The 12,236-nt window shown below is 49.4% G+C and overlaps 1 protein-coding gene across 1 annotated transcript in view; it reads left to right on the top strand.

Moving 5' to 3' along the window:
* Positions 1 to 10,405, top strand: part of FAM222B (family with sequence similarity 222 member B) — a 37,202-nt gene extending 26,797 nt beyond the window's left edge. Inside the window, exon 3 of the mRNA XM_007452428.1 lies at positions 7,889 to 10,405. Within this exon, the coding sequence (XP_007452490.1) occupies positions 7,889 to 9,498 (1,610 nt within the window). The 3' untranslated portion in view covers positions 9,499 to 10,405. The remainder of the gene's footprint in view (positions 1 to 7,888) is intronic.
* Positions 10,406 to 12,236: the final 1,831 nt, after the last annotated feature.

Here is a 12,236-nt window from a genome sequence, read left to right as displayed (position 1 = left end):
TCCCTACATTTGAGCTATACCAGAGGCACATTTGGGGTACACTGACCATGAATTTTGGTCCCTCAAAGATACTCTTCAGCACAGACATCAAGAAAGCAGCTGCCAAACTTGTCAACATTGTGAGACACTTCTCTGATCAGAGAGATCCTCTTTTTTTTTAATTAATTAATTTAGTTAGATATTCTGTTTATTTGGCTGGGTCGGGTCTTCACTGCAGCACACAGGATCTTTGTTGCGGCACACAGGATCTTTGTTGTGACGCGCGGGCTCAGTAGTTGCAGTGCGCGGGCTCGAGTATGCAGGCTTAGTTGTCTCGTGGCATGTGGAATCTTAATTCCCCCAACCAGGGATCAGATCTGTGTCCCCTGCATTGGAAGGCGGATTCTTAACCACTGGACCACCAGGGAAGTCCTGAGAAATCCTCTTAAATACTAGAATTCCCCAGTGTGCATCATCTTAATTTTAATTGTTGCTGATAGCTATCTGTTAAGCAATAAGGCTATAAGGAGTTTTATAGGATATATATATCAAAGAAGTGTTTCAATTTGAACCCCCATGAGGAATTGAATGAAAACTCCAGTCCAGATTACTTACCGTATCTCTGAGACAAACTGTATCCACTGTTCTGTTATTTTGAGCTCTCTGAGCACTCTCTGCCATGGAAATAGACAGTTCCCTTTGGCTTTGCTGTCTGTCTTCTGAGCTGTGGCCCTCAGTTCACAGCAAGTAAAGAAGCTTTCGCCTCCAGAACGGATAGGAAGGTAGCTTGCTCAGTCTCTCTGGGCGTGTTCCTGTTAATATACTTGCTATAAGACGGAGTTTTTGAGAACTGTTAGATTCCTGTCTTACACTGGCTGGAATTGGGGCTTTATACTTTGTATTTTCCCAGATTCCTACCTTCTATCCCTGTACTACATCATGTGCAAGGAAGAGAGTCTATTCCTGGCTTATTACCATGTACGGCATCTTCAAGTGTGAAAATGGCCCTAAATTTGGAATAGACTTTCCTTTCAGAGCAAAAAGGGAAAATCAATGAGGCATCTAGGCTTACCCTTTAATAGAAAAGGAGCTTCAGCACCTTATTTGAATCCTTTATGACAGAGGTTGGCAAACTTTTTCTGTAAAGAGTCAAATAGCAGATATTTTAGGCTTTGTGGATCATCCCATATGGTCTCTGTTACACGTACTCACCTCTGCTGTCGTAGGGCACAGGCAACCGTAGACAGTATGTAAACAAATGAGTGTGGCTATGCTCCAGTTAAACTTTCTACAAAAGCACAGCAGCTGGGTTTTGGCTTGCAGGCTGTAGTTTGCCGCCCCCTGCTCTGTGAGATCATCTTCAGAAGTTAAAAATGGTCTGGCCTCTTGACTTCCTTTCTTTGAGGGAGAGTAAGACTCAGAGCCTGGCTAGTTCTGGAATTTGGCCAGTGAATCCAGCTTGCATCATGACAGAGCTGAAGGTGACAGTCTTCCTTCTGCAGCTGCTTGACACAATAGGCCAGCTCTGCTGTCCCAGCTCTTCCCCAGCTTTTCCCTTACTAAATGATAATTGGGTGAGAAAGTTGTCTGGGCTCCTTGGCCACCCAAGTCTGCATGCTCACTGCATTGTGACTGGTTCCAGACTTCCAGGCACACAACTGGGGAGAGAGTGTGCTCGGAAGCATGCAATAAGATAACAAAGAGCAGCTCACTGACTTTCTTCTAGGTTCCTTAGCACACTCTGACAGCTTCACCCAGAGATGTCCTATTAAGGGCTGAACTATTTGGGAAGAAAGGCAAATTGGCAGCTTTATCTTAGTTGCTGACTTTGAACCTTCACTCCCCAAAGCAGTCCCCAAGTAGCCTCTGCCAACCACTGTCCCTAATCTCTATTCGAGAATTGAGGTATGGGGCTTCCCTGGTGGCGCACTGGTTGAGAGTCCGCCTGCCGATGCAGGGGACACGGGTTCGTGCCCCAGTCCGGGAAGATCCCACATGCCGCGGAGCCGCTGCGCCCGTGAGCCATGGCCGCTGAGCCTGCGCGTCCGGAGCCTGTGCTCCGCAACGGGAGAGGCCGCAACAGTGAGAGGCCCGCGTACTGCCAAAAAAAAAAAAAAAAAAAACAATGAGGTATTCTTTTTCCCTGGTTTCAGGCTTACCTGTCCGTTTAGGGGACAGTGTATTTGAATCCCTTTGACTCTCTTGTTGCTCTCCTTAACTACACCTAAACTTTTGCAGAGGAGAAAACCCAGTGGTGTTTTTCCATTTTTTTTTTTTTGCAGTACGCGGGCCTCTCACTCCTGTGGCCTCTCCCATCGCGGAGCACAGGCTCCGGACGCGCAGGCTCAGCGGCCATGGCTCACGGGCGCAGCGGCTCCGCGGCATGTGGGATCTTCCCAGACCGGGGCACGAACCCGTGTCCCCTGCATCGGCAGGCGGACTCCCAACCACCGCGCCACCAGGGAAGCCCCCAGTGGTGTTTTTAAGCTCACTTACTTTCTTCTATCCTCTCCCAAAATGTGTAAGAAAAAAAAAAATCCTGGGACTTTCCTGGCCGTCTGTGCTTCCAACTGCAGGGGGCGTGGGTTCAATCCCTGGTTGGGACTAAGATCCTGCAGGCCACACAGTACAGCCAAAAATTTAAAAAAGAAGAAAATCCTGTCTTGTGACTTAGCTCTTCACATTAAGCATTTACCATTAAGGTGAGATGGAGTATAAGCTGTCTCCTTTGGAAACCAGCAGGCAAGGAGCTGCTCAGAGCCCAGGCCTATCAGCTGTAGAGACCTTAAAACCAGTTTTGTAACTGCTATTCAGCCTTTCCCTGCCCCCATCCTAGGGAGGGTCTTAAAAGTTGCTCAAAACACAGAACTCTGTATCTGGTGAGGGGATGGGGTACTGATATTTATAGCTTAATATATGTTTTTTTTTTTTTATTGTTAACATCTTTACTGGGGTATAATTGCTTTACAGTGGTGTGTTAGTTTCTGCTTTATAACAAAGTGAATCAGCTATATGTATACATATATCCCCATATCCCCTCCCTCTTGTGTCTCCCACCCTCCCTATCCCACCCCTCTAGGTGGTCACAGAGCACCGAGCTGATCTCCCTGTGCTATGCAGCTGCTTCCCACTAGCTGTCTATTTTACGTTTGGTAGTATATATATGTCCATGCCACTCTCTCACTTTGTCTCAGCTTACACTTCCCTCTCCCCATGTCCTCAAGTTCATTCTCTATGTCTGCATCTTTATTCCTGTCCTGCCCCTAGGTTCATCAGAACCATTTTTTTTTAAGATTCCACGTATATGTGTTAGCATACAGTACTTGTTTTTCTCTTTCTGACTTACTTCACTCTGTATGACAGACTCTAGGTCCATCCACCTCACTACAAGTAACTCAGTTTCATTTCTTTTTATGGCTGAGTAATATTCCATTGTATATATGTGCCACATCTTCTTTATCCATTCACCTGTTGATGGACATTTAGGTTGCTTCTGTGTCCTGGCTGTTGTAAATAGTGCTGCAGTGAACATTGTGGTACATGACTCTTTTTGAATTATGGTTTTCTCAGGGTATATGCCCAGTAGTGGTGTTGCTGGGTCCTATGGTAGTTCTATTCTTAGTTTTTTAAGGAACCTCCATACTGTTCTGTATAGTGGCTGTATCAATTTACATTCCCACCAACAGTGCAAGAGTGTGTAGCTTAAAATACTTTATATTGTAAGAGTCAGCTCAAGGCAGGGGAGATGGGTCTGGGGTCAGGAGAGGGCATATGTGGCTTCTTGGCCCAGCACTGTCAGTCACCTGGCTGATCACTTTTCCCCAGGCTTGAGCTGCCTTATGTACAGAATCACAAGATTGTTCCCTTCAAACGCCAACATTTTCTCTTCTCCCCTTCCTCTTCTACATGTATAGGAGGAGTGATGCATTTTCCAACCTAGAAGTATAATTTGCCATAGTTCAGGCTGGATTAAAGGACATCTTGCCTCTGGGTGGGTCCTGCACTTGGTAGAAGACCACAGTTGTGGTTAGGTGGATGCCCTCCTAGAACTTTTCTCGATTGTTATTCCATAATGTCACTTGCTTTGAGAGCCCTCAGCCATTTTGGAACTTTGTACTTGCAAAGTCTATTTTCCTCTGACCCATCTCCCAATTCCCCAGAAAATGTGTATTTGAAGATTTTTTTCTTCATTAACCCCAAGCCTCTGCTCCTGTTTTTCCAGCTGACAGTCAGGTATATAGATAGGGTGGCCTGGTAAATAATACTTCTGGGTAGAGTGGTTGAAATGACCAAAGACCCCTGGTCGTCAAATCATCTTTAGACCGGTACTGTGACCTCTTTCATTGTAGTTTCGGGGCCTAAGGCAAGTATCAAAATTAATTTTTTACTACTTCTCTGTATGCTTATCTGCCCCCTAGTGGAAAGACCTGGAAATGGTGAATTGGCCCAGTGACTGGATAAACTACAGAGAAATACCAGAAACGTGAGCTCACATTTGTTGAGTGCTTGCCACATGCCAGGCACAGTCTTGAATATTTGTATGTATGTTCTCACTCATTCCTCAATAATTCCATATGGGAGACTCTCTTATCTTTCTTTTCAGGATGAGAGTGTTTGTCAATGTCACGTTACTATTCAGTGACTGGGCTAGAACTCACACTTGGGTCAGACTCCAAAGCCTATATTTGACACACACTTGCCTGTGTCTCTCCACAGGTTAGACGTTCCTGCTGCATAAGCCACCCATGTCTTTTGATCTTCAGAACAGAAGGATAAACACGGAGGTCCTTGCAGGGAAGCCTGGATTCAGGGAGATCCCCCCAGTTCCTAGAATAGACAATAGCGCTTTCTCTACTACATGTAATGCTCAGACTCAAGCCCAGGAGGTACTGCAGTTAGGGCTTCCATGGTCAGGTTACTTTGTCCCGTCTGTGGGCAGACTCAGCCAAACCTGCTATCCTTGAATAATAACTATTGACAGTCATAGTTCCTGTTCACAGAGCATTTCCCATTCATTGGATCTCTTGATCTTAGTAATTCTGTGAGGTAGGACAGCATGTATCATCCCTGTTTATAAATGAGGAATGACAGAGAGAGACTGAGTAGTCAGATAATAAAGCCAGTGCTTGAATCTGGATCTCTTCTTTTCTAACCACAGAGTCTCTGTTCTCTACACTGCCTTATGTCTCGATTAATGACACCACTGGTACCAGATATTTAAATAAGTTGTTTACAAAGCTGTAGTATCTGTGTTAGCTGTGCATTTAGAGGAAGATGATGCAGAAGAAAGAAAGGCTTCAGGGTGCCTCTGTGGGGACTGAGATGAAGTACTGAGGAAAACTTGGCTATTTATTAAGGGTTGGGCTGAAATCTGGTACATGACGTGGGTGGTGTTGGATTCCCAGAATGTGGCCTCTTTCTTGTCCAATATGCTCATCTCATCCTTGAGATTCTTCCTTAACATACTGTAGCCTGTGTCCACCCTTCCCACCCCTCACCTCACCTCATCACGACTGTCAACATCAGTGGAGGCAGGACAGAGAGAACTAATCGGTGTAGTGTCCCACTCCATACTTCTGAGGCCAAGCCATCAATACCTCTGCCTCTGCTAGAAAAAACCAGCCTTAGAGTTGATATTGACTTGGAACAAAGGAGCTCTATTATTCAGCAAGCCGCTGTACCAGTCTCTCTTCCCTGACCTTCAGAGAGAGAAGCCCATCAACATGGAGGAAAGCTCTTCCAACATGGAGGGGTGGACCTTCTTTTCCTGTCTGAACTGAAACCCAGCAGCTTCAGACTCCCATTATTCAGCCGAGTCCCAGTTGTTCAGTCAGACAGTACACTTACCAAGCACTTACTACACGTTTGCTCTGGGTAAGGAAGACACTGAGCTAGGAATGTCACATGTTTTTGATCAGTCACACAAGAGTACAGTGGCTGACCAGGGCAGCTTCTAATGGAATTCTGGCGCCTTGAGTTTAGGGAAGATCTTTCAGTGATCTCAGACTTTTTTGGTGTCTTCTTGTCCAGGAGAATGTAAAACCGGTCAGAAAATGGCCCCACTTTGTCGAGACTGAAGCCTATTAAGGGTCAGTGGCTTATAAGAAGCCGCAGAACTCTGTTCTCCAGGCTTTGGCCTCCTTGCCAGCTAGTGCTACCTAGTAGGTGGGAGACTTCCAGGCCTCTCTGCCTCCCTCTGCTTCCTGCCTTCAGTCGTCACTGTCACATTCATCCTTCTAAATCAGTCCTTCTTCAAGTCAGTCATCTTACAAACATTCGTTTACGAATGGAGCAACTATTCTGTACTCAGTAAATAAAGCAGAGCCTTAAATATGTGGGAGTGCCTACTACGTTCAAGGCACTGTGCCCGTGTTTGAAAGCAAACCTTTTCCTTTCTGTACACTTTTTGCTAAGTTCTACCTCGCTGAGCCTGGGTCCGGATCTCTCTGCCCCTTCTGGACTTGAGCTTTCTTTTCTTGCTTCCAAGAGCAGCAGTTTCTAAGCAGTTGCTGCCAGCCAACCAGCAATGTCACCTAACGCAGGCAGCTGTGCCCTTTTCCTGCTAGCACACTCACTAGACTACTTCTGTTCCAGTTGATGCCCAGCGACATGACTTTGAATGGGGTCTCCTCTGGGCCAAGCCAGCTGAGGCCACAAGCCAGGCATTTGGCCAGCTCAGTCCTTGGTCTGCCCTGGCTGCCCCCTAGAAGGGGAGGAAGTAGGGAGGGAATCAGCTAGCTGAGCCAAGGCTCCCAGCCAGTCCCCTTTTTTTTTCTGCTCTGGGCAGTCTGTGTACTTACTCAGCAAGCCTTTATTAAGCACCTTCTGTGTATACTCAGGGGACACCCTCCCCAGAGAGAGGGAGAAGGGAGCAGAGACCCCTTGCCAGGAGCCTGGCATCCTTAAAGAGCACTTGTTCTCAGAACCTTTTCCTTTTTGATGGAAGCACGACATCCGCTGGAGCCCCCTGATGGGAGGCAACTGGAGATGGGAACAAAGAGACTGTTAGCATTAATGAGGCCCATTGAGCGGTGTTTCCGCAGTCTCCAAAGAAGGCAGGTTTTTCCTCTTTCATTTTGGAAAGTGACAGCTCACAAGGGCCGAATACAGACTATTTCTGGCTCTCAGGACTTAAAGATTCTCTGAATCCTTTCTCCTCAGTTCCCTCCCTGCTGCCCTGTCATTATTGTCACCCCCACAAGCAAATAAATAAAGCCTTTTGATCTTCACCCAGTCAGGCTTAGAGTAAGCTGTAAACAAAAGTGAACTTGTGACTTGGGGATGGGGAAGGGATGTTGGCAGCTTACTCCTCTGCCCCTGGAAAAGCAGCATCCTGTCTGCTGCGCCAGGATGCCCACCCAGTCGGCACGGTGCCCCAGCTGCCCAGGCAGAGGGAAAGTTGATGCCTCACTGGCAGCTGCAGACTGTAGAGGAGTCGTTCTGGGTGCCCTCTTCCTCGGGGTGTCACGGGGCAGGGCTGAGTGGCCCTGACAAACAGCTCTGCTGACAACCTTCAGCCCAGAGGCCAGAGAATTCCATGTGAGAATTGGCCAAGTTCTGGCTCTCTAAGATACGAGACTTTTGCAAGTTGCTCTGCTCTTCTGATCTTTAGTGACCTCATTTGTAAAGTGGGAATACCATGATAGTACCTGCCTCCTAAAGCAGTAGCAAGGATTCGTTGAGATAGCCTGTCACTCAGCACAGGACCTGGTCCATTAGAAGTACTCACTAAATGTGAGCAGTGCTTGTTTTTGTGGGGGCTGAGGCTGGGTCTCAGTGGAAGACTAGAGATGACAGCTTAGTTCGCCCTGCCCCTCAGGCCCTCAAATGGGAAATCTAGAAGGGCTGGTTGGCTTGGCACTGATGAGCTCCGTCTCCTTCTTTGCTCTCCTTCCCCTTCTCTCTCTAGGGGACACTACACAGAAAATGAGAACTGCTCACTATCCTACCCCAGCCGAATTGGACGCGTATGCTAAGAAGGTCGCAAACAACCCACTGACTATAAAAATCTTCCCCAACAGTGTGAAGGTTCCCCAGCGGAAACACGTTCGTCGTACTGTGAACGGCCTCGACACATCAGCCCAGCGCTACAGCCCCTACCCGACTCAGGCTGCCACCAAGGCAGGCCTGCTTGCCATTGTCAAAGTGCCAGCCAAAAGCATACTCAAGGACTTTGACGGCACCCGAGCCCGGTTGCTCCCTGAGGCCATCATGAACCCCCCAGTGGCGCCCTATGCTACTGTGGCACCCAGCACTTTAGCCCACCCCCAGGCCCAGGCTCTGGCCCGCCAGCAGGCCTTGCAGCACGCACAGACCCTGGCCCATGCCCCTCCCCAGACGCTGCAGCACCCTCAGGGTATCCCGCCACCCCCTGCGCTGGCCCACCCTCAGAGCCTCCAGCAGCCTCAGGGCCTGGGCCACCCTCAGCCCATGGCCCCAACCCAGGGCTTGGTCCACCCTCAGGCCCTGTCTCACCAGGGTCTCCAGCACCTCCCCACTCCCTTGCTGCACGGAGGCCGGAAGATGCCAGACTCAGACGCCCCCCCGAATGTGACCGTGTCTACCTCAACTATCCCCCTTTCCATGGCGGCCACCCTGCAGCACAGCCAGCCCCCGGACCTGAGCAGCATCGTGCACCAGATCAGCCAGTTTTGCCAGACGAGGGCAGGCATCAGCACTACCTCAGTGTGTGAGGGCCAGATCGCCAACCCCAGCCCCATTAGCCGCAGTCTGCTCATCAATGCAAGCACTCGGGTGTCGACCCACGGCGTCCCCACACCAATGCCTTCATGTGTGGTCAATCCCATGGAGCACACCCACGCGGCCGCAGCCGCATTGCCCGCTGCAGGCCCTGTCAACCTGCCCACGGGCATCTCTCGAGCCCCCACTGGCTACCCTAGCGACCTCAAGCCAGTCGCCTGGAACCAGCACCAGCTGGCCCACCTACAGCAGATGTGCAGTGAGGCCGGCGGGACGCCAGCCCCTGGCCTGACAGGCAAGCATGCGGCAGGACGCGAGTTGGCGGGGCCTGGCTTTGTGGGCAAGGCCCCTGCCTACCCGCAGGAACTCTGCATGGCGCAGGCTTTCCATCTGAAGCCACCCCTGGAGAAGCCAACCCCGTCCCCACCAGTCAACGGCCTGGCAGCCCCACTGGCCTACCCTAATGGTCACTACTTCCAGCCCCTGTGGAACAACATTCTGCCCACTCCCAATAGCGACAGCTCGGGGTCTCAGGACCTCGCCATGCCGTTCCACAGTGGGCAGCCTGCGGGCGCACCCCTCGACTGCGCAGCAGCGGCGGCTGGGGCCCACTACCGGGCAGGGACCGGGGGCGGTCCGGTGGCAAGCCAGAACAGCCTGGTGCAGACAGTGGATTACCTAAGCGGGGATTTCCCGCAGGCCTGCTTCCGAGACCAGAGCCTGGCCATGCTGAGCAAGGCCCACCGAGCCCCTGGCAGCCGAGCCCCTGATCCCACAGATAGTCGAAATCTTCATATTCAGCACCCTGGGTATAGATAGGTAGCCCTGGTGCCCTCCACAAGCTACACATCATACGTCACCCTCCTAGGTTTAGTCTTACTTTTGAGTGATTGGATAGTTTCAAAGTTTCACTGCTCCAACGTGATCATTCTTAGATGTCTAAGAAAGGGAGTTTAGTGGGATCTAGTTGAGGACAGAGGGGGGTCCTCTTTGCTCTCATCTTCCCCTCTACCAGCCCCAGCAACTTTTGGGTTTATGTTGGGACCTCATCCCAACTTCAGGCTTCTCTCTCCAATGCCTGCCTATCAGTGCAGTTCTTACCCCCCCACCCCCCGCCTCGGCCATTTCCCACCAGCCCCCTTTTGTCTGTTCCTGCACCTCTCACTGTTTCTCTTTGGACTGAGGTGTGGGCTAAGGGAAGGGCCCCCTAGGTCAGGTAGCTGTCGGTGCCCAGCCACCTAAGCTAGGTCTCTCCCTGTCTGTCTCTCTGGGACTAAGAAGCCAGACCTCCCAAGTGCTCTGAAAGCCAATTCCTTGTTTACCCAAAGACCTCAAATCAAAACTGACCCAGTCTGCATCTCCTCCCAGCCCTTCTCCTTTCCTCAAGGCTTTTACATCTGCATTGATCCCAGAGCCACTGCACTTGTCCTTGCCACACTCCTTAAGGGCATCCTGCATGCACGTGGCCATAGCCTTGAGACCGAGGGGAAAAACACCTGTGTTTGGATTGATACCTTGGTTCCTGACTCCTTTTCCCTGCCTAGAGAAATGCCGAGACCATCCAGCATACCCAAGATCTTTCTCGCTGCTGTCTCTCTCCTAAGTCATCTGCTGCCCTCATCCCCCACTCCCCCCTCAAAAAAAAAACGCAAAACAAAAAAGTCTTTCTTGAGGGATTAGGTAGTAGGTATGGGATGATCACATTGGAGTTTGGAATTAAAAACACTGAAAAAAAAAAAGTGCATTTGGTTCTCTCTACACTGGCTAAGAATATTGCTCTACGCTGTTAAGTTTTAAACGTCCTGTTTCTGTATGAATGTAGTGTGGGTTTGAGTAGCAATGTGTGTGAGCGGCCCCACAGGTGCATTCACTGTCTAGTCACCTTTCACAGCCCCTCAGTTTAACGAAGAAGAAAACACAAAGCCTTAAGCTCTGAATTCTCCTTTACCAAATGAGCATGGTTCTAACAGCTGGAGATGGGCCTCTCTTGGAAACAGTCCCTTCTGCCCCTCGCCCTTTCTTCACCCACTCCATGCTCCAAGTCTCATTCCCAGGTGACAGTTAGTTGGCTAGAAATTTAAAACTTTTCTGTAACTTTAGATTATGTTTTGTTGTAATGTTTTGCACCCTTCTGTTAAAGATGCATAGTTGGGCTCTTTTTTTTTTTTTTTTTCAAACCAAATAAGCCCTACCCTTTCCTCTCGTCTCTGGGGAATGTGAGCTGATTTTCTTATTTAAGATTTGGGGTTTTGTTTACTATACTATCCACTGTTCTTTAGCCAGAAATTCTCTAGTGATCTGAAGCAGTGTGACTGAAGACCAGTTTTTAAATTATGTGTTGGCAAGTTGCCTTATATTTAAAAAGAGAAAAGAAGAAAAAAATGCCTGATTGTGTTATGCCAAATGATAGCAACGTGAAGTCCTAACTCATTGTTCCCAGTGGTTTTCCTGCCGTCTGTGAACACTGGCACCTCCCTGTCCTGAGCCCCCAGGAGTACCTGCAGCTTCTGGTGCGATGCCTTCTCCCATTGTGTTGGCCACCATCTCACCCAGGGCCCCCTTCCAGTTCTCGCTTCTCTGAGTTAAATTCTCTGGATGAACACCATTGTCTCCCTTCATCCCTTGCTTGATCTCCAAACCAGATATTTTTGCTGTAATTTGTTCCAATGCCTCCCCCCAAAAGGTGAGCTGCCATTTTAGGAAATTGGACCAGACACCAAATTGGGGGCTTAAAAATCAAACCTCAAACCCACCCCTTCCTGTGTAGGGGTGCAAGCCTCTGAAGCTCTCACTCCCACCCCTAGTCTGCATGGAAAATGTACTGTGACCCTCCCCCCGCTGCCCCCTATCTACCCTCGCCTTTGTTGTGAGATGTTTCCTAGTTCACCCTGAGCCCCTCTCCCCTTCTGCCAGCCAACCCCCAACCAGCAATAAGGGTCCAAGCCAGGGCCTCCTATCCACACCCCCTGCCTCCATTCCACACTGCCCCTAGAAGATACCTGGATCCTCACGCCGCCCACATACTGTAGCATTCATTCTCCCATCTCCTTCATCTTCTCACCTGTGGTGGTTTATGGGTGTGATGGGCTTTTTAAGATTATTATAAACCAGTAAAAAGAAAAAAACTCACCTTTGATCTTGTCCTATTCGTTTAATGCTGTGTTTGAGATGATCTTTCTTAACGGTTTTTAATGTCTTAAGAGGATTTCTCATTTTTAAGGGCACCCCTATAGTATTTGTCCCCGTCAGAAGCCCTCCCACTCCATTATCCCAGACCAGGTGTGTTCCGTCAGCCCCTGGAGGGCACCTGGCTGACTGGCCCTCTCCCTAGGCAGGGCTGCAGGGGGCTTGGTGGGATTTGAAGGTTAAGTATGGTTCGCTGCCCCTCACTGGAGGTCCAGTTCAATGTAATGCCACTTTCACTCCAAGGACTATCCGTCACTGAAAAACGGGGACCTGGTTTGCTAATAAGCCAGCTTAAGACTAAACCACCCTTCCCCCCCCCCCCCCACACACACACAACCTTCTCCCACCCCGAACATTTTGGAATTTGAGGA

The sequence above is a fragment of the Lipotes vexillifer genome, unplaced genomic scaffold, assembly GCF_000442215.2.
Source record: "Lipotes vexillifer unplaced genomic scaffold, Lipotes_vexillifer_v1.1 scaffold216, whole genome shotgun sequence".
NCBI classification, from domain to species: domain Eukaryota; kingdom Metazoa; phylum Chordata; class Mammalia; order Artiodactyla; family Lipotidae; genus Lipotes; species Lipotes vexillifer.
The sequence above is the reverse complement of the archived record's forward strand: the minus strand, read 5'-3'. Positions and strand labels throughout refer to the sequence as shown.